The sequence below is a fragment of the Conger conger genome, chromosome 4 (assembly GCF_963514075.1).
Source record: "Conger conger chromosome 4, fConCon1.1, whole genome shotgun sequence".
Taxonomy (NCBI): Eukaryota; Metazoa; Chordata; class Actinopteri; order Anguilliformes; family Congridae; genus Conger; species Conger conger.
In genome coordinates this window covers 3,450,343-3,472,943 of record NC_083763.1, presented here as the reverse complement: position 1 = coordinate 3,472,943, position 22,601 = coordinate 3,450,343, and the positions used below count along the sequence as shown (strand labels likewise).

At 45.3% G+C, this 22,601-nt stretch overlaps 1 protein-coding gene across 1 annotated transcript; it reads right to left on the bottom strand.

Moving 5' to 3' along the window:
* Nucleotides 1-5,218: 5,218 nt before the first annotated feature.
* slc22a17 (solute carrier family 22 member 17) lies at nucleotides 5,219-21,396 on the bottom strand. The gene is made up of 10 exons (XM_061239281.1): nucleotides 20,946-21,396; nucleotides 19,222-19,907; nucleotides 14,357-14,460; nucleotides 13,706-13,860; nucleotides 12,868-13,033; nucleotides 11,418-11,539; nucleotides 10,260-10,365; nucleotides 9,397-9,620; nucleotides 8,383-8,494; nucleotides 5,219-7,939 (listed from the first exon to the last, which is right to left on the bottom strand). Exons 2-10 carry the CDS (start codon nucleotides 19,693-19,695, stop codon nucleotides 7,663-7,665), a joined length of 1,740 nt encoding a protein of 579 aa, XP_061095265.1. The 5' UTR covers nucleotides 19,696-19,907; nucleotides 20,946-21,396; the 3' UTR covers nucleotides 5,219-7,662.
* Nucleotides 21,397-22,601: the final 1,205 nt, after the last annotated feature.

The window sequence follows — 22,601 nt, the reverse complement described above, 5'->3', positions numbered from 1 at the left end:
GGCTCCTGAAGGTGACCTGCTCTGAGAGAACAGCTCTCAGCTCTGCAGTAGAACTCCTGGAGGGACGGAGAGGTAAGGAGCTCATCCGTCACTTTCAACTGATGATAGCTAAAAAATCTAGATATTTATATTTTAAAGGTTATGTTGTACGTCGCTCTGGATAAGACTAGAGCATCTAAATGCCTGTAATGTAATGTAATGTTATGTATTATTAAGTTACCCTGTTTTGCTTTCAGGAAAGAGTTAAGATATAACTGTATAATATATGTTCCAATGAGTGATAGGTTTGTGGTTATATATTTGCAATAAAAACACTGCAACTCAAAACAGAATAGACTACATCAATGATATAATACAGCAATGTTAATATTTCATTATAACAGTATAACTCTTACTCCTAACAATAATTTTGGTGATATTGTTTCATAAGAACTTAGAAATAACTCATTTGGATATAAAAAGGGATGTGTTTACTCAGAATCAAAATGAGATAATGAAGTCACAGAATATGATTGTTTTGCAAAGATTTTTCATTGGTTTGGTTTTTTTTTTGGCATTAAAAAGAGAAATAACAATGTAATGTATGCAGCTCATCAAAATTTAGTGCCCTAGAAAAGAGATTTTAAAATAAATTGTAATACAAATCTTGGAGAAATATTTGTTTTTTTTTTGTGGACTTTCACCTATGTAAGGGTCATATAGTAATATATCGTAATTAAATCCTTACTAGACACTTAAGTATACAATTTAAAGGGCAATTGGAAAAACCTGGAGGAATGTTAAGTAGACTCCATATCTGTTCATCTACCACCTGGTTATTTTCTGTGAAAATGTTTCCCTTATGTCACTTTCATATTAATCTCTTGAGTTTCTATCAGTAATATCCATGGAAGCTACAAAGAAAAAGCTACCTTCTACATCCATATCATAACTCACGCAAAAAGGTAAGAAAAAGCCAGATAAGCTAGCAGGAAAGGATCATAAAAATCCCCATGGGAGTAAGGTTTTAAAGTGTTTTTTTACTGAGATTTTTAGAATATTTGCAAGAACTTCACAGTTTGCTGAGATCTGACCAAAGGTTTTTTTCCTTTTAACTGGTTTAAAGGTCAGTAGCTATAGACCTATTTGTAGAATACCAGTCATTTCCAAAGTAGCAGAGGAAGAGTTTGTTGAGCAACTGGCTACCCCCCTGAAAAAAAAGCAATTTCCCATTAGATGCAATGAAATTAATCTTTAGAGTAAGCCACACTAGTTGGACTGCAGGTTATATTTCCCTAGAGAAAATAAAACTGACTTGACAAAGGAGAGGTGATATGTGATGTGTTGTTACTCTCTCAAAAAAGATGTGCTGATAGAATATGTTACTACATTTTGTGTCAATGTTACTTTTGTTTTACAAATATACAATTTATGTGTTACAGAGAGACTTTTGAACACAGACTGTGCTGAAATTAACACAACATGTTGTTTTTAACATATAGTATCTGTTTAGAAAGTGTAGATCTGTGTAAAGTCCTTTGCCATATTTGTTGCAATGTTCTCATGTCAACATTTTATTTATCTGAACAGGTCCTTAAATGGATAGGCTTGCATTTTCATGTTTAACTGATAGTAGTGTGTCCAAAATTCTCACCCCATTGAAAATGTACAATAAGGCTGCCATGGGAATTAGATTGGGGTCCCTTGCTACTTAAAGAAAACATGCCGATGGGGGCGGCCTGTAGCATAGTGGTTAAGGTAAGTGCAGTGGTTCAAGCGCCGGTGTAGCCACAATAAGATCCGCACAGCCGTTGGGCCCTTGAGCAAGGCCCTTAACCCTGCATTGCACCAGGGGAGGATTGTCTCCGGCTTAGTCTAATCAACTGTACGTCGCTCTGGATAAGAGCGTCTGCCAAATGCCATTAATGTAATGTAGTGTAACATGCCAAAGACATCTCAGCACACAGTGGCCTCTGCTCCAGGACTATACTAGGCGTCTATGATACTTCAATGTCGCACCAATTTCGGCCAACCTGCATTCTCATCAAAAGAAATTATCAAATGGAATTCACAATCCTCTAGAATAAAGTCAAGAAAAAGTGCTTTTCCATTGTTCCTTGTACTAATGTAAAAGTACTTGCATGTCGACACAATTTCTACGCATTAGATGAATGAATTGCCTCTGTACAGCACATATATATATATAACCTATATTTTGTCACCATTGCATTTTAATACACCATATTTTTTGCTGCAAACCACACTGAATTTTTGAAAAGAATAAATATGCATCAATTTTCAGCTATTGTTTAAAACTATGCATCCAATGTGTTGTTGTTGTTTTTTTACCTCCCATGGGACTGAAGATGAAATAAGACATTGCCACTTTGGGGGCAGTACATTAAAAAACGTTCACTGTCATGAATAAAATAAGTAAAATATGGCATGCAACATAACTCTGCACAAGCTTTCCTGGACATAAAGCACAGGCAATACAGTGTACTACCTGCATTCAGTGCCCAGGGTTTCTGCATCGCTTAAATTATCTAAATGACCTTCATGTATACAGTGAAATACATTCAATTCAGGGCCATGCGGTGCATTGTGAGGGTACACCGCTTACTCACTGGATGACCTACCAAGCCAGCTGTCAATCAATTAGATACATGTGCATTTACTGAAAATATGAACATTAGTTGATATTTTCATATTTATCTCCATGTGGACGTAGACAGTAAGCAAGCAACCAATAATAACGTGCTCAGTTGTTTGTGTGGAAGATAACTTGGTATTGAATGTATCATACATTTCTGGCAATTCATGTTAAAATTTGGTGCAAATTGACTGCTGCTTTTGCACCTTTATTAGGGAGTGAGAAGGTCTAGAAGGCCTAGACCCAATTCACAGAATTGATCAGGTGTCCGTGTTGCTTGCAAGGAGAAACAGAGCACTGACACATTTTGGACCACAAGCAGAATACTTTATGATCACTGTCATGCATATGATTATTTTTCAGATATTGAACTGATTTCGAAATAAAGACCACTGCGAAAAGAAAGTGTTACGTTTATTTTTTGTTCATGCTTGTCGCCGAACTCATTGAGATTGAAATGAGAATGATTGATTAATATTTCAAGACGTGTTCTCTTTATTTATTTGTATTTAGCCTACATGTGTAATTTGTAATTGCGCGCGGCTCCAGGCATTATGAGACAGCAGCCGAATAAAAGTGATGTTTATCCTTATTTGAAGTGCTGTTCTTTTCTATATATAATGTTTAGAAAAGTTGGGAGTCAGCACGCGCACCAAAAGACGTTTTTAAATTTGACTCGTCAGCATGTTACCCTGCAATAGTCTGCACTTAGCTAATTACTGTGCGAGTCGGAGCTTATGACTCAAGCTATTTACTGCATATTGTTCAGAGCCAAAAAGCAGCGATACTCACCAGTTGGGACCAGTTCTCCGTAAACTGAATTTGTACTACTCACAAGCACACGCGACGCGGCGTTATTTCCAAGCAAGAGCTTTGCCCGGTGCATTTCAAATTTGACATTTTTTTGTTTATTTTCCACTATGGAAAAAAAATGCCGAAAAATAGAAAATTGCCACATCCCACGGATAGGCCATTAGCTCACAAACATTTTCTTTTTTTCGTGAAACGAGCTTATATGCGAATATAGAGACACTGACACTGCTTTACCCACCTTCCAACTGTACCTCTCCCGAGTCACGTTATCTCCATCACGGCTGGAAATGGAACCCGTTCACGCTCTCCAATTCAACACAGAGGAAACGTTGACGGAGCAAGTCTGCCCCTCCAGATACCTGCGTAAGTCGGGCCATGACCTCACACATCTCCTAAGCAACACGGAAGATGATTGACGACACTTGACAGACTGACAGTTAGCAACAAGTATTAGCAACGCAGGCGTACAGTAATGACAACCGGTTAGATAATGCCAGTGCATCTACAGAACACTGCCGGTCAGCCGGATGGGTCAACAGCAGATTGGTAAGTAATGGAAATGCAAACAACCACACAAACAGAACTGTAACACACAGTCATTCAAAGATGGAGGGAAATCTAAGACAGACAGGAAAGCAGAGGTTGCACTCATACCGAAACCAGGGAAGGCTGTCGGACCAAATGCTGAGCAGAGGTCCAGATATATACTCTCCAGCTGCTCTGCCCTAAAAGGCCAAGGTCGCTGGTGCCTAAACACCCATCATGCCCCCTCCCTGTGTCCCTCTGGGTGATCCGTTCAATATCCCAAACCATTGTTTCCAACCACTGTGCCCTGTGGGCCACAGCCAGTAATTCAGAATATCTCCGCGATGCTCTGTGCCCATAAACTCTCCGTAAGCCGTCCATCCGCCTGCACCGTTTACCTGTTACTCATCGTCTTTAAATACCTGCTTCTCCATCACCTCACCCACGTAACTCCTCGTATCTGCACTTCGGCTGTCTCTTTCTCAAATCCAGGGCGCTGAAGACATTTACTCTGCCCTGGTGCAAAATCCAGCTATGGCCAGCTTGAAATGACCAGCTATACCAGCCGTTTCAAGACATGGCTCTAGCTGGTCAAACCATGTTGAGTATGGAGCTGGTCTGAACTGGTCAACCAGCTACCAACTAATATGTTTCACCGATTTCCCCTCTAGTGGCCATATATTAATTAAGCAATATCACATGAGAAGGAGTGCTGTTGTACTGTATATAGTCACGGCTGTGATTCAGTCGTAGGTTCAGCTCTACAGACAAGGCTATTTATCAAGTAATGGTCGTTTCAGACAATAATTTGAGAATAGAATAGATTGACTTTATTTGGCATTAACAAAAAATATATCCTCCAGAATTCTTAGCTACCTGTAACTGTCTCACGTTGCCAGGTAACTCCATAAACAAATACAAAGACTGAATACTTAGTTGGCTAGCTAGCTAGTCAGTCTTTGCATTTATTTATAGAGTTGCCTAGCAACAAGAGACAGTACCTAATAGAATTCTGTAAACAATGCGGATTGATCCCGGATAGTGATGAGGTCAATATATGGGGTCAACATATCAGAACTCATGGAATGCCTCTTGTCCAATCAAATTATTTGACCGGAACTGTTGTATAATTTACTATACTGAAATTTGCACAAAATTATTGTACATATGAAATGTTTTATTAATGGTGGGCAGTCATAATTAAAGTGTGAATTTTAGTGTACCAGTATATCAAGACAGAAGACAAGATCATTTTTCTACAGTTTATTTTCAATTAAGTCAGATCAGAGAATTATTAACATAATTACATCACTTGCTTCATAGTTAATATAACAATAACCATTGGAGTCATACATTTTATTACTGATGTCATCGTTATTTATTATAATTACCATTTCGAGAACATGAGTGCATGAAAATATAACTAATGAAGACAGAAAGAGAACTCAATAAGGATAGGTGACACACCATTAACCTCCCAACTCAACCTATACATTCATATTATACCTTCAGTCCATACGACAGTCTCCAGGCTGTCTCGATATGCTTCAAATTGTTTCTTCTAGAGGGGAGCTTGGATGCGTTCAAAGGACAACCCAGCCTAACCTCCAGCTGTGTACGATTCAAGTGACGAGGCAAAATGTGTTACAACTTTCCAGGGTTACATGTACTATTCGCTTGACTATACCGACGGGTTCGGAAAAAAAACCGAACCTCCACACACGCTGCATTTTTGCACCGTTGTTTTCTCTTAAAAGTCCTAGTCTCCCCACACAGCTGTTATTTGAAAAGACACAATCATAATCTGATTTTGTAGAAAATAAAATAAATAACTACAGTAGGGATTTTAGTCAATTTGAATTTCACAATGAGAAGGCAGTGACCCAGGTTCTTTACTCTGAGGCAGAGTTAATCCTGGTAAACATTAATAGCTTAAATAGCCGGTGTATTGCCACGGTAAATACCATTATTTACTGGCATGACCACCTAGCGAAGGTTTTGTCCAGTTAAATATATTTTAAATTGCACTTATTTAAATCGTATAGCTAAAACAGCTCATTGTCAGACATGCATTTATCAGGCTATTGAATGCAACCTCAGACAAGGTGAGCTAGCTAGCAAACAGATTAGCTACATTTGTATAACGAGCCAGAAGACCACCATAGCCCAGCCCCCCTGTAACATTCGTCACAGCTTTCTTCTTTCTATGACAGAGGACAGACAAGAACTCTTGAGTTTCAATGAGACGCCATTTCACAAACTCAACCTATCAGAAGAGAACTAGGCAGTATCTATACTGACCGATAACAGTCTGATCAAGGAGAAGTGGGGAGGGCTTTATAACCAAATCAGACACACGTAGCATGTAGCAAACCAACCTAATAAATATGCTGTCATTTCCTGCCGCTCCACTGTGCATATTCCACTCCTTAAAATTCTGTCGTTGGTTACCAGCATTTGGCAATTAAGTGTTATTAATTTCAACAGCATCAGGCCGGTACCAATGACATCATCATTTATTTCCATCCAACCCAACTGTTGCTGGCAGAACAAATAAAGAAATCAGCAAGAATAGGTTTTCTAACACGATTTTTTTTAAATGCAAACTTTTTAAGACTTTAAGGAAAATATATCGATTTGATATACACAGAGTTTGGATCTGGGAAAAGGCTACCTCTCTCTGCTCTGGAAATATGCCCTCTACGGTACGCTAAGTCTGCTTGTTCATATCATAAGGTCCACTTTATGGAGAGCAAATCTCACAGAGTATGTAGTACAGAGTATGGAATAGAAACACAGGGGAACGCCTGTATTGTAAGAGCCTAGAAAATCTCAAATCTCAAAAGATTGTGTATTAATGTTTCTCCCCCACTCCTGATATGTGAAACGGTATCAAAGGTGATCCTGTTTTAGCTCTAGGTGTTACAGCCTTCTGATGCTTAGACTGTAAATTGTGGCATAGAGAACCTCAGCAAATCAGAACAGCCCAGTTACCTTTAGCGTCTATCAGCTCAGCCCTGTACACGGCACCTGCAGTAAAACTCTGTGTGAGCCTGTGTATCCATCTCCTGCAGCATCAGAAGGGGAACTGCGTGTTGTGGACACAGTATTTCTACTGGATGAGTTATCGCTCATGAACCGGGGGGCTATGTCTACCGTATTTACACAACGTAATCTCCCTGCCGTTGCCCTTGGGAGTGTTTTCCGGCGATGGGGAAAGTTGACCCCCCCCCCACCCTCCATGCTCTTTATGTACATTTCTCTTGACGCGTTCTGTGATATGTATATCGGTGAGGCTCCACTAGGGGGGGCGATGTTGTAAAAAGCAGCAGTGTTAACCTCTGAGGCATGGCGTGTACAGACGGGGGTTATAGCCCTGTCCGCACCGAGGGAGGGTCAGCGGGTGTGCGTGAGGTGTGAGAAGGTGTCGCTGTGAGCTCTCTCTCTACGAGCTACTGGTACCACTGAGGTACTCCGGCGCCGCACAGCTGAACTGACACACCATGAACGATGCATGACCCCCCCCATTAGTGTTATTAAAGACTAGAATGTGATATGTTACCAGAAGTATCAGAAGTAGACTGTGTGCGTTGCCTAGCGGCGGAGCTCGGCGCTCTCTGCGCCACGCGGCGGGAGTGGGCGGCTCTCTGTCGGACGGCCGGGGCGGAAGAGCGCGCGCGCGCGGGCGGGCGCTAGGTCTCTGGGTTGGGCGTGGCCAGCAGGGGCACGTTGTCCCTTCTCCTCCGGCCCAGCGGGGGGCGCCGGTACTGCTCGCCGTCCGCCAGCGTCTGGGGCAGGGGCTTCCGCTTGCTCTCGGGCAGCAGCAGGATGGACAGCACGGCCAGCAGGGCCAGGGACGAGTACACCACGTGGTGCAGGAAGTAGCCGTAGTGGTTCCACAGGTCCATGAGCGGGGAGCTGAGGCGGCCCACGCAGCCCAGGCCCAGAACCAGGCCCACACCACTGCCCCTGCAGGGAGGGGTTACACAGAGAGAGAGAGAGAGAGAGGGGGGTTACACATGCTCACACGCACACGCACACATGCACAGCACAGAGCAGAGCAGAGCAGAGCAGAGCCAGGACCAGGCCCCCCCCCCACTGCACCTGGAGAGAGGGGTTACACACACACACACACACACACACACAGTGAGAGCAGGGTCTGTCTGTGTGTGTGTGTCTGTGTGTGAGTGTGACTGAGTGAGTGACCTGAATTTGCTTTCCGCCCTCGAGCACATGGCCCCCCGTGGGAATAATGAGACGAGACATAAAGATATAAAACAGAAAACAAAACTGCAGGAGGCTCAGGGAGAGGGAGAGAGAGAGAGAGAGAGAGAGAGAGAGAGAGAGAGAGAGAGGCTCAGAGCCTCACACACACGCACACACACACACACACACACACAGGGGGCGGTTACCGGATGACCGTGGGGATGACCTCGGCGGTGAAGAGGATGCAGAGGGAGGCGGCAGCCTGTGAGGAGAACAGCCCGAGCACGGAGAACACGGTGATGGCCGACCCGCTCAGATCTGAGAGAGACACAGAGAGACTTTACTCACTGCACACGCGGCAGAGGAGCCACCACAGCAACAACCTGAGGAGATCAGCGACAACCTGAGGAGATCAGCAACAACCTGAGGCGATCAGCAACAACATGAGGAGATCAGCAACAACCTGAGGAGATCAGCAACAAGCTGAGGAGATCAGCAACAACCTGTGGAGATCAGCAACAACCTGTGGAGATCAGCAACAACCTGAGGCGATCAGCAACAACCTGAGGCGATCAGCAACAACCTGAGGAGATCAGCAACAAGCTGAGGCGATCAGCAACAAGCTGAGGAGATCAGCAACCTGAGGAGATCAGCAACAAGCTGAGGAGATCAGCAACAACCTGTGGAGATCAGCAACAACCTGTGGAGATCAGCAACAACCTGAGGCGATCAGCAACAACCTGAGGAGATCAGCAGTCTGCAGGGAGTCTGCAGGGAGTAACATTAAGGTTAAGGTAAATGACTGGGACCCGCAAGGTCGGTGGTTCGATCCCCGGTGTAGCCACAATAAGATCCGCACAGCTGTTGGGCCCTTGAGCAAGGCCCTTAACCTGCCAAATGCGTACCAAGTAAGTACCTGTAGACACTGCAGCCCACAGGGCCTGGAGTGCAGTAGCCCTGGAGGAGATGGACACTGCAGGTGTAATACACTATTTTAGCCACATGGTGGTGACCATCACTTTGAGAGATAAGTGACCCTTCAACCTTGCACAGTACAGAGGCGAAATATGTAAAAAAATAATAATAATAACAAAATAAAAAAACATTTTAAAACATCATTTTGTCATTTAAACAAATAAAAAAGGTATAATTAAATATGAATATATCACGACATTAAATCTGTGTTGCATATTTAACGGAGCGTAACCGCGATCACTTACACTCGGTGAGCCCCAGCAGAATGAGCGAGGCCAGGCCCGTCATCGTCATGGCGAGGAGCAGGATGCCACGGCGACCGCACCTGTCCACGGTCGCCCATAGCAACAGCCAGGCGGCACCGCCCGCGCAGACGGACAGCAGGTACGTCCAATAGAAGCTGGGGGAGGTGCCCTTCACATCACGCCGGAACGAGCTGTAGCAGTGACTGATTCCGTGTGAGATGAACCTGGAGAGAGAGAGACATTAACACTGCACTGAGAGAGAGACAGAGAGAGAGAGAGAGACATTAACATTGCACTAAGAGAGAGAAAGAGAAATTAACACTGCACTGAGAGAAAGAGAAATGAACACTGCACTGAGAGAAACATTAACACTACACTGAGAGAGAAAGAGAAATGAACACTGCACTGAGAGAGAGAAACATTAACACTACACTGAGAGAGAAAGAGAAATTAACACTGCACAGAGAGAGAGCGAGAGAGAAAGATAAATTAACACTGCACTGAGAGAGCAAGAGAGAGAGACATTAACACTGCACTGAGAGAGAGAGAGAGAGAGAGAGAGAGAGACATTAACACTGCACTGAGAGAGAGAGAGAGAGACATTAACACTGCACTGAGAGAGAGAGAGAGAGAGAGAGAGAGAGAGAGAGAGAGAGACATTAACACTGCACTGAGAGAGAGAGAGAGAGAGAGAGAGACATCAACACTGCACTGGGAAAAAGAGAGAGGAGGGAAAGAGAGAGAGAGACATTAACACTGAGATAGAGGGAGGGAGAGACTCATTACATCATAAGCCAAAGAAATGAGTGGAATGCAGAGAGCAAAAAAAAATCAGAAGACAAAAGCACAAAGATGACACTCACGAGGTGAAGCCCAGCACACACACGTTCTTCCAGATGTTTCTGCTGTGCAGCAGCTCAGGGAAGGAGAGGTGTGGTCGGCACGACGACGGTGGCTCAGAATCCAGCTCTATGTCGAGGACAGAGCCGTTTTAACTCCGTTAGCCAATATGAACAGAAACACGTCTCTTACGGTCACATCTGACGCCCTGTATTTTAAAACGCATTTGATGTTCTCTTTAAAATGTTGTTTCCGTTTTTTGTCCATTTTCTCCCAATTTGGTGGTCAATTGTTCCCTGTTTCATAGTCAATCTCCCATGAACTGCTGAGGATTCACCACTACAACCCTGCCCCCTGGAGGCCAGAAAGAGAGCAACATGCCATCCCTAGGGTCTCCGTCTGTGGCGATTCTCCCTCTGAGTGCAGGTTTTCGTTTCATTTGATTCAACTAAGTCACTAATCACGGTCACCTCAAGGAAGACCCGGATATGTCGAGTCAGGTGTCTTAGTGCTGGTTTAGAACAAAAAACTGCACCCATACGGGCCCTAGGTCGGATAAGACTGGACCCACCAACCAAAGTACAACATCTGCCACAAATTACCCAGGATCAAACGCAGGCATAGTGTTGCCACATATGTCAGTGGGGGGGGGGGGGGGGGGGGGGACTTTCTGAACCTAAAACGTTTTTTTCAGGACTATCACATATGCACTTCACATCCACATAAGTGCAACGGGTTAACAGATCCACCTCAAGACCGCAGGGCACAGCATGTACTTGCGTACACCATGTGCCGACTTGCCCAGCGCCCAGTCAGACACGTGGAACATGACTCTGCACGTGATAAATCTGCTCCTGTGACTGGTAGCAGCAATGCTACACGCTGATGCCCAAACACGAGTTAAAAAACGCAGCGCAAAAAACAAACATCACGGACTTGGCTTCCATCTCTCCTCACTAAAACACTACGCAACTGCATGCCAAAAATATTTCCATATTTTCTCACATACATTTTCAGAAACATTAAGAACAGCAATGCTCGCTTGCGGTCACGTTATTAATCTCTGCGCTAAAGAGGCGAATCCATAATTGAACGGGGCCACAACGCTAAGTGCAGACAGTTAGTGCAGGCTGCTTTAGTAAATAGACGGCCCATATTTAGCCGGCCACGTCTCTGGATACCTGTAAAGCTTTCATCATCCCGCTCTCGCTCTCTCTCTCTCCGCTCGCTGAAGGAGTGCAGGTCGGAGGATCTCTCCGTGAGGAGGAGCCAGCGGGGAGACTCGGGGAACACGCCCGGCACTCTGAGGAGGAGGAGGAGGAGGAGGGGGGGGGGGGGAGACAGGGCCACGGAAACATTTAAACACTCTGGGCTCATTCCAATCCCTCTTGTTCTTACTCCTTTTCTCGCCCCCCGGCTCCCTCCATCGGGAGCGGCTAGGAAAAGGCGAAAGACAGGAAAAGACAGGAAAAAATCAAGAAAATCAAGAAAATCAAGAAAACGTGAATTAGGTGAATGGAATGTCCGTGCTCCTTCAAACGTGATTTCGAAGCCACGTGAGTTACAGACGTGGCAGATGCGTGGCAGACGGAGGAGAGGTCGATCATTTATATTTCTCGCTTCGGAAAAAAAATACTTCCGCATAGGATTCGCTCGCGTTCCCTCGCGAGAAAGGAAAGTTCTGGAGTTCTTAACTTCGACTTCTAGCTCCTAGAAGAAACATTTAATGGGTTTGGATGGCGGACCTGAGAAAAATAATGGATCGGAATGAGCTGGCAGACTTCTCCTTTTTTTAAGGACATCATGTGTACTGAAATGGACAGTTGTATTTGCTAGTTAGTCCAAAGACATGCATGTTAGGTTAATTGGAGAGTCTAAATTTCCCCCATAGGTTTGCTCCTGCCGTTGCCCTTGACCGAGGCACTGGCCTCAGAGCTGGAGTTGGTCCCCGGGTGCTGCACTGTGGCTGCCAACTGCTCCTAAGTAACTGGGATGGGTCAAATGCAGAGCATGCATTTTGTTGCCTTAGAAGGCAATGACAGTAAAATTGAATCTCGTCGCATCTAATAGTTACTGGAACAAGTATCTGTTGTTAATATTGTTATATGATGCCAGTAAAATAACAGAAAGGGTAAGGGTGTGTGGGTTTTAGCCAATGGAGACGGGTGCTTAGATTGTAGCCTTTTGTGGTAAATGCAATCACTAGCACATCATTTACCACAATCAATATTTCAAAGATGCAAAAACTGTGCAAAACTGTGCAAATGCATTACATCCCAAGCTAATATTCTCCATCAATTTCTTTGATACCTCTGTGACATCTTTGCCTAACGGGAGTGGACATTACATTCCTCCATTCCTTGCACGACGGCAGATGAGAACTAACTTTCACCAATCTCATTTCACCAATAAAGGTTGCTAAAAGTCTTTCTGAGAATTCATGTTTTATAATCGCTGAATAATATCTCGTCTTAAACATTGCTACGGTGCGTTCACTGAAGTTTATCGACTCGGCTAACTTGTAGTGAGTTATGACCCTTTGTTGCAAAGGGGTACCAGGCAAGGCAACTCCTTGGATGCTTGTGTGACTTTTATCATGCTTTAGGACAGTCTCCCTCTCTCCCGTCTCACCCATAGCTCAGGAAGAGAGAGAGAGGTGCAGTCCCCGCTCCGAGCAGTCCCCTCCAGGACTGGCACCCCAGGGCTACACCGAGCAACAGCAGCTCCCCGGCAACCGTCGTTAGGCCTGCTACCATGGTGATCAGGAGTCTTAGCGATGGGTCGCAAAGTTCCAGACCTGCGGGGTCAAACATAACGAGAGGCCGTGTTTGGAGAATGCATAACGGCGTGGCCAGTTTTGAGAACAGTATTGTTCAAAAAGGAGAGATATGCATTTGTTTCAGACCAACAGAAAACGCAATAAACTAACAGTACTAACGCATGTGTAACACAACACTGTTACTGCCATTTAACGTATCGCTTTCACCAGATGTTACAATCCACTGCCTAAACACATAGTGATAGATACATTTGCAGATACATTTAACAGCTATGGAGTGGTGTTGATTTAGTTTTTTTCAATCATTTTCTTTCTTTTCCATTATTTCCCTATGTACCCCTGTATTTCATTATCTCCCATTCACTATCTCCCCTGTATTTCATTATCTCCCATTCATTATCTCCACTGTATTTCACTATCTCCCATTCACTATCCCCACTGTATTTCACTATCTCCCATTCACTATCTCCAGTGTATTTCACTATCTCCCATTCACTATCTCCCCTGTATTTCATTATCTCCCATTCACTATCTCCACTGTATTTCACTATCTCCCATTCACTATCCCCCCTGTATGTCACTATCTCCCATTCACTATCTCCCCTGTATTTCACTATCTCCCATTTATTATCCCCCCCTGTGTGTGACGCCCCAGGCCCCGGGGCCTCGTTCCCTGGCTCTCTCGCTTACGTGTGATGTAGAGCGTGAGGTAGACTCCGGCGGTCGAGGCCGCAAGGCAGAACCGTGTGATGATGAAGACGGAGGGCGAGGGAGAGACGCACACCAGCACTCCAAAAATAACCGAGAGCGTGAGGGACGTGAGCAGAGTCTTCAGCCTGCCCAGCCTGGCAAAGCAGGAGAGAGAAGCCGGGAAAGAGAGGGAAAGAGGCAGACGGAGAGTAACACATGAAGGGATTATTATTAGCCAATGTCTCTCCTGTTAACGGCTTATAAAATAAAGCCATTCAACACTGCATTGGGCTACATAACGAAGAATAACACAATTCAAGACCTTAGAATTATGAGGTTCTAACTGACATTTTTGACTAAATGAGTTGGTGTCACAAATACGTTGTTTACAGGGCAATTTGATAGGATTTTGATATTTTGATATTGGACATTCAGACTACTTTCTGGGTGTCTGTCATTGTGATCTGTGATTGCTGTGTTAGGATGAGGATGCGTTGAAGCTCAATGTCTCGGAAAAAAACTACTCGGAACACAGATAGAACCTTATAATTCCAAGGTTACAAATTCACTCTGGAGCCCTACTGATTTGCCTCCTCAGCCCAACATTTCCACCTCAGCTTCTACCCTTTCAACTCTCTTCCCACCTCTCACCTGTCAGCAGCATAGCCCAGGAGCAGGCACCCTGTTAGGATCCCCAGGATGAAGCAGACCTCCTCCACAGGCACCATCCAGTACTGCCCACACACCAGGTCCCACTGCGACACACACACACACACACACACACACACACACAGGGGAAAGGGGTCAGACAAAAGAGATCAGCCCGTTGATTCCTATCAATAATTCAGACACATAATAAGCTCCTCCGTGGCACGGCTGCCAGCGCTCTGACAGATGGCACTCCACGCTCCGCCGTTTTGTTTCGATCGCGCGATCGTTTTACGGAGGCCGTCGCCACCCGAACCCGGCGTCGTTCTGAGAACGGCAGCAGGACTACGGTACGTCCCTCCCTGGCCAGCATTGAGACTGCCGCTCCCTCGGCCACCGCTGGCCGGTCGGTGTGCGCTAGTAATGATCCGCCGAGAGGGCATTTCACCGCGCAGCCCTGCAAACCGCAGCCAACAATATGCAATGTCATTCTGCCAAGAATATGTGCCCATACTACCCCGTCACGTACTCTTACACCCGACCTGACACATCAGCACCACAGCATTCCAGGCAAGAACACCTCATACTGTAATAGTCACATGTTTGACCAGGAAGGAACTAAGAATGTCCAATGAGCCTGAAAAACTGGTTCCGGGGCCACCACTACCAGCATGTAGATGCTAACTTAGTTTCCCCACACCTCCCTGGGTCCCATCTCCCATTCGGCTTTGCGCACACAAGAATGTCCATAGTGTGGTCCTCCAGACAAGTTCACAGACCTTAGCTGAGAGCCAATGCGAAAACTTGTTTGTATTTATTTTTTTGTTATTCCACCTCTCCACAAAAGTGAAAATAAAGATTTGAAATTTGCGAGGATGCCGTGGGAGAAATGCCAGAGAGAATGCAAGTGTGGTGAGAGAGAGAACAGGGGTAAAGCCCCTGGAGCAGTTTTGGGGTCAAGGGCCTTGCTCAAGGGCCCAAGGGCAGGGTTCCTTTAAGAGGCCCCAAATTCATCTCTCCAGATGCAGGTCAGCATCCCTGTACCACATGCCAATAGCTCCCTTGGTGGAATGAGAAGTATGCCACCTCTCAGCACCTCTCAGCAGCTTTCAGACTGAAGACAGTCCTTAAAAGCGTTATTACTGTACTACATTACCATCATTATCTCTGTAATGTGGGATGGGATTTCACATCAGGAAATTGTGGAAAGAAATTGACTGGCCATTGTTTAATTAATGCAAAGTAGACCCACAGTATGTACAAACATAAGGATATCGACTCCTGCTGTAAGAGCCGGTATCACTACTCTGTAATACAGTAGCTAAACATCCAGGTGTCTATACAGCCTAGGGAATAGGTTTAACCTAAAAAAAAAAATGGAACCAAAGGTTTCTGCAAAGCAAATAAATCACACAGCATGACATTGTAGCCGACTGGCGCATTCCTGCAACCTTTCCCAGTACCACAGAAAAATCACATCTCAGGAAAAAAAAGGGCTACAACAAACATTAAAGGCAGTCCCAGTCAATGGCAGGAGAGATTCTGGGGCAGATGGGGGAGGTAGGGACATGTCAGCCTCTTCCCCCGTCTCTGCAGCACAGCCAGAACACACGGCCTCTGCAGAAAAAAGCTCCACGAGACGGATTCGCACCACCGCCCCGGGAGTGGACTGACCTTTAAAAAACACCTTTCATCTCCAGCCAGACACCAGCTACAATACCCTCCATCTCCAGCCAGACACCAGCTACAACACCCTCCATCTCCAGCCAGACACGAGCTACAACACCCTCCACCTCCAGCCAGACATCAGCTAAAACACCCCCCATCTTTAGCCAGACACCAGCTAAAACACCCTCCACCTCCAGCCAGACACCAGCTAAAACACCCTCCATCTCCAGCCAGACACCAGCTAAAACCCCCTCCATCTCCAGCCAGACACCAGCTAAAACCCCCTCCATCTCCAGCCAGACACCAGCTAAAACCCCCTCCATCTCCAGCCAGACATCAGCTAAAACCCCCTCCATCTCCAGCCAGACATCAGCTAAAACCCCCTCCATCTCCAGCCAGACATCAGTTAAAACCCCCTCCATCTCCAGCCAGACATCAGCTAAAACCCCCTCCATCTCCAGCCAGACATCAGCTAAAACCCCCTCCATCTCCAGCCAGACATCAGCTAAAACACCCCCCATCTTTAGCCAGACACCAGCTAAAACACCCTCCATCTCCAGCCAGACACCAGCTACAATTCGGTGGCTGTGATGTATGATCTTAGAACTCCCCAAGCGACGGAACTGGTAAAAATCCCCTGCTCAGTATAAATCAGTCGTGAAGAGCATTGGCCACAAGGTGCACACTGGCAGGAGAGTAGCACTGATATGGTGGTCCTAGTCGGGACACGCCCACGCCGTTATGTATATGGTTCTGAAACAATGATAGCACAGTCACACACGTGGGAGATGAGCGCATATTTGCATGCTCCGCTCTAGGGCTGCATGGTATATCTTATATTTATCATCGGCATGCGCAATAAACACATCGCAAAAGACTGCTCAAACTGCGATCAATAGTATTTATTTAAATTGATATTCTGTTAAATTGATTGGATGTTTATGTGCAATTTGTTCAATAAAAGCATGGTGGAAATAATGTATTTACATTTTTTTTTTTTTTTTACACTCAGTGGGCATAGGTTATTCATGGTCTGGGGCCTATGTCAGCAGTGTACTTTATGACACTGCAGTCATTTAGCAGACGCTCTTATCCAGAGCGACGTACAATAAAAGTGCAAATCATAACCAGGCACAAGTGCGCTGAAAACCTTAGAGGAAAGTACAGTTCCAAGTCCTAGAGTGAACACATAGATAAAACTTGAACCCTTAAAAGAGTAAATAAATGACTCTTAAGAGCGTAGCTGAAGCAGAAACACATTAGAACTGTGCACAGTTCAATATGTGTTTGTTTATCGCAAGTTACATCGTCATCACAATATTCAACAACGTTATGGCATATTGTATATTTCCATCATATCGAGAAGCCCTATACCACTTTGCTGCAGGACACCACACTCTCGCGTACGGACCGCCATTCAGAGCTCCTCACTCAGCGGCAAGGATGTTGCAGTCGAAAGGCCTCTCTCTCCTGAAGGATACCAGTAAATACGGTGTGGTTATAATACACATAAACCGCACAGTCTTCGGGAAGATGAGCTGCATCGCGTGCCAGGTTCTCTCAGCGGCAGAGTATGAATGAAAGCGCAAGACGTGAAAGTGCGGGTGCAGGCTTGTGTGGCCAAGCCTCTCCATTAAGGATCCTTTCAACTCAGCAGACGGGTAAGCCCTGCTGAGAGATGGCACAAACCCAGCATCATTCAGAGAGGGATGGTGCAGGCCATCACTGGAGAAGACACATCCCAAAATATTTCCATCTCACAAAGGTGCTACATTCAAGTTGAATACTATTAGTAACTGCTACTGCAAATATATGAAAACCTTACAAAGAAATAACAATTTAACAAAACATGCTGACTTTTCATTATTGGTGTGAATTATTACTACAGTAACATGTATCCCCCCCCGGACAATGTGATCTTAATATGACAGACCAAAATGAAGATTAATTTGTTGTAATATCAATGGGACTTTATCTACGGCAAATATGGCCATGGACTTTTTGTGGAAACAATCGAGACCCTATACATTAGAATCTTCATTAAGTAAATTTAATTAAATTTCATCTTCACCCCGAGATCACAGGCGAAATTAATTACCAAACACAGCAGAAAGCGTTCGGTGTAATTAATTCTCACAGCAATCTCAGTTCACACGAGAATTCCAATGCTGGTTCCCCTCACGCAAGTGATTCAAAAACAGTGGATTGATCAAAAACCTCAAAATGGGATTGAGGACTCTTTCCCCGACGTGAGCGTCTGTGCATTTCGGGCTCAGCCCCGTTTCCGGGAAGCACTGCGCACACGTTGCTTTGTGCGTGCTGACATTGTGCAGATGCTCACATAAAGGGCAGTTTATAGTCCGGTGACAGAGCGTCGCAGCGACCTACGACATTCAGCAACATCTGGGTCACACTCTGGGCGACTGGAGTGCGTTTATACTTTTTGCTAAAAGGACAACGGCCACAGCCTACGTTGGGCGACAATCAAACATTCATGAATGTTCTGCAGTGTCAGTCGAGCGACACTGGCCAGACTATAAACTGGACCTAACACACACGTACCACACGTATTAACGCCAGTGTGCCACAGCACAATAAGAAACACACACAAATGTCCCAACCGTGGATACTCATCTGAAAAGAAAACACTTGCCAAAATCGCAAGATACCATTGAAAGCCGTAATGGTGCTGAAATGCATTCTCAGAAAAGATCAAGGAATGAAAAGTGCCAAAAAAGGTAAAAATTCTTGTCGCTGGGGCGGTACCATATAAGTGCATAAAATTGCACCTCCAGCAATATGTATACAACTCATTTGTACCTTTTTTGTTGGGAAATTTTACTCATATGCACCCAAAGAGAACATTTCTGTACTTAGAGGGAATGGGAAAATAGACCCTTGAAGAACAAAAATGTACCTCCACTGTTACTTTATTTCTCAGAGTGATATTAACATCAGTAGACCACTGCACAATAAGAAACACACACAGACGTATCAACCGTGGATACTTATCTGATGAAAACCCCCCTGGCCAAAATCACAAAACGGTATTGAAAGCCACAAAGTTGTTGAAATGAAGGTACGAAGGTCTGAAGAGTGGCTAAAAAGGTACGAATGCCATCCTGGCTACCCCGAAATCACAAGACAGCATCACGCTGAGCGCGGCAACGGAGTTTGAGTGGCGGGAGCCGGGGGGGTACCTCGGTCACGATGTTGTTCCTCAGCCCCTCGGTGACGTTGTACTCCCAGCCGTCTTCGCAGGCCACCGCGCCGGCCTGCGTGCCGTTGACGAACTGGTACTGCGTGCACTGGGACCAGCCGCCTTTCTGCCCCGCCCGGAGGCCGTGCTCCCAGGGCAGGGAGGCGTTCAGCAGCTGGGCCGTCGGGGAGGGCACGGGCAGCCGGCAGTGGTGCGGGGAGGACAGCGTGAGCAGGGGGTCGGAGGAGAGCAGGAACGACAGGAAGAGGTTGGGCAGGACGGAGAGGCAGAGGAGCACCCTCTGCTTCCTGCGGCCCAGGGCCAGGATCATCACCTCCCCCGTGGGCGGGAGGGAGGGAGGCGGGGGCAGGGTGGAGGGCGCTGGGGAGGACGGGGCGGGGGACGAGGGGAGAGATGACGGAGGGGGAGGGGGGCAGGGCGAGGGGGAGGGGAGGGGTGGAGAGGGGGAGGTCATGACTCAAAGGGGGCGTTTGTGGTCTGCTCGTTTTGGTTCTGAGCGAAGCGGCAAATCTCCCGGGTCTTTTACGGTCAATCTATCGGCCCGACAGGAGACGAAAAAAAGAGAAAGAGAGAGAGAGAGAAAGATAGACTTTTTTTTTTTTTTTTTGTCTGTGTCTCTCCCTCTCTCCCTTCCCCTGTCAATCTCCCCGGAAGGAAAGCAAATATCTGCGGAGAGAAGAAAACAGATAGACAGAAAGTTAATACTAATCCCCACTTTCATTCATGAACATATGCTTCGTCTTGTCATGTTTAATTGTGTGGGAGTCACGGCAGTGGCGATAGTAACACACGGCCACAGAGGCCAGCCACAGAGGCCAGCCCCCGAAAACATTAACGAGTTCACCATCTGGTAAGCCCATAACATTCACCAAGACGCTACACTGTCAACTGCCGTTTCTAACACCAGTGCTAGAGAAGCCGTTGAGAGTAGAAAGCAGTTGAAAGCAAAATATTCCCTCGGCTAACTACCGTACAGTCTCAGAAATAGTATAGCCTACAGTTGAGGTACATTTTTGTTCTTCAATGCTCACATTTCGCAAATGTACCCTGAAAGTACAGTAATGTTCTCTTTGGGTACAAATGGTTTTCCGAGCAAAAAATGTGCCAATTAATTACATACTGCTGGCTAGGAGTAGTTTATGCACCGATAGGGTACCGCCCCAGCGACAACCATTTGTAGCTTTTCAGGCACTTTTCGTACTTCTACTTCCGATAGTGTACCATACACTTAAACCCAGGACCCAGCAGGCTACAGATGTATAATGTGGCCGCTCTGGGCCCGCGTCACCATAATAATAATAATGTGTAACGCCACAGGACCCGTAAGGGCTGTTGAAGAAATCCCATTGTGTTACATAATGCGTTATACGGCAAAGGCGCTATTTATGGATACACTGATTAAAAGTAAGATAACGCATTCTTTAAGCAAAAAGGAAACTCCCAACAATGAGGCGATAAAGTCACACTGACAAATTCACAGACCTACTGTAACTTGAATGAGGTATTGCAGTAACACAACGACTGTCACTGCCTATCACGGCCATGCCACTGTAAACATAGTGGCAGTGGCATAGCTTGTTACCATGTGTGAAATGTTAACAGTATGAACAACAAACAAACACTTTTTTTTCCCACCACAAAGTCACAATGCCACACCAAACGCGTTTGCTACGAGGCTAGGGGTAGGAACAGTAGCTAACTTACCCTTCTCACACTGTGTATTTGTATGCGTCAAGGGGGAAAAAGCTGCTTTCGAGACAGATATTTTCAAGTGTCTACAGCTCTTCGGAGAAAATTATTGTGACACGCCAATAAATAAGAAAATCGCGAATATGTAAAGAAAGAAAATAAATTTCCAACCACTCCAAACTGGGTCTATTTTCACCGCATTCCCCCGTCTCACTCTCGCCTCTTTCTCGTTCGGCTTTGTCTATAATTTTCCCGTCCACCCCTTTTGTCCTCTGTGAGTCCGGTATGTTTTTCTCTAGAAACGATGTATATTCCAAAAGTAAGTTCGTACTGTCTTATCGTCTTTTTTCCAATATCGATACATTGCATGCATCCGTTTTGCTGTGTAGACAGACAGGTTGATGCTAGACTCCTGCCCGTCGCTGGCTGCTAGCGTTGTTGCGACCCAAGTTTATGTCCGCCGACATAAAACCAAAAAAAATAATTATATAAGTTCACTGTTCCACCAGGGTGTTAAAGGGAAGGGCACTGGAAGAGCCGGTTTCAGTGGTGCACGGGGCAAAAGGAAAACACAAATCTTCGGGAACACGAATACACTCGGATACATTCGTTTAATGACATCACCCTTAAAACAGCAAGGACCTGTGGCCACACGGGGGAGACAGATCAATATAAATCATTAATTCGCTAGCGGGAGTGCGAAGAGTTTTGCGTGATTTTAAATAAGTACCTATATTTTCAGTGTATAGCTTATCTGAAGGAATACTATTAAGCTCAGACATCGAGCCAGAAAGGTGAGTTTAAGGAATTGAAGGGTTGAAGCGTTGAATTCCATGCCCATGGCAAATAAGTGCTAAGCGCTTGGTATCTTATACTACATTGGAACAAAAATGTAAAATGTATCTTTATCCATGGCTATAAAGCTTTTCTAAACTTCAAATAAGAAATAACAAAAGTATAGGTCTGTTGTCTTGGCCACATGTAGCTCCAGAAGGCCACCATGTCTGCACATCTGACTGGCTGGTGACACCTGTCTTTTGAATTGTTGAATGGTCCAACTAAATTTCAGATTAAGCAGCTGGATGCCTGCCAATGGAAGCTAAATTGACTTTGACACAGGAGGATGTTTTCTTCTGGTTGATGTTTGATTGCAATGATTAACCTGAAATGTATCAATGATGGCTCAGGCAGTAAGAGCAGTTGTCTGGCAGTCGGAGGGTTGCCGGTTCAATCCCCTGCCCAGGCTGTGTCGAAGTGTCCCTGAGCAAGACACCTAAATGCTCCTGATGAGTTGGTCGGTGCCTTGCATGGCAGCCAATCGCTGTCGGTGTATGAGTGTGAGTGTGAGTATGAATGGGTGAATGAGAAGCATCAATTGTAGAGCGCTTTGGATAAAGGCGCTATATAAATGCCAACCAGATCATGACCATGCCTTAATTGACTCACAATTCATTAAGCAACTATTAAAGATTGTGATTATTATCTCTGATGTTGTCGATTAAAATATCTGATAAAGCTTTCACAAGAACGTCTAGAAAAGATTTTGCTTTCTTTAAGAATTTAAACACCTAAACATCGTGTGGCACCAAGCCCAGATTAGTGAGAAACTGCCAACTCACAAAAACCTGAGGAGAACCTGTTCATTCTTGCATGCAGAGTGTGCCAGATGAA

Bases quoted from the DNA above. Each gene is read 5' to 3' on its own strand.
- slc22a17 (XM_061239281.1), bottom strand. From the start codon at position 19,695: ATGACCTCCCCCTCTCCACCCCTCCCCTCCCCCTCGCCCTGCCCCCCT. The intron at 13,861-14,356 runs GTGAGAGGTGGG...CTGCTTTGCCAG, and splicing joins CTGGGCTATGCTGCTGACAG to GCTGGGCAGGCTGAAGACTC. The intron at 7,940-8,382 runs GTAACCGCCCCC...CCCTCCCTGCAG, and splicing joins GTCATCCCCACGGTCATCCG to GGGCAGTGGTGTGGGCCTGG.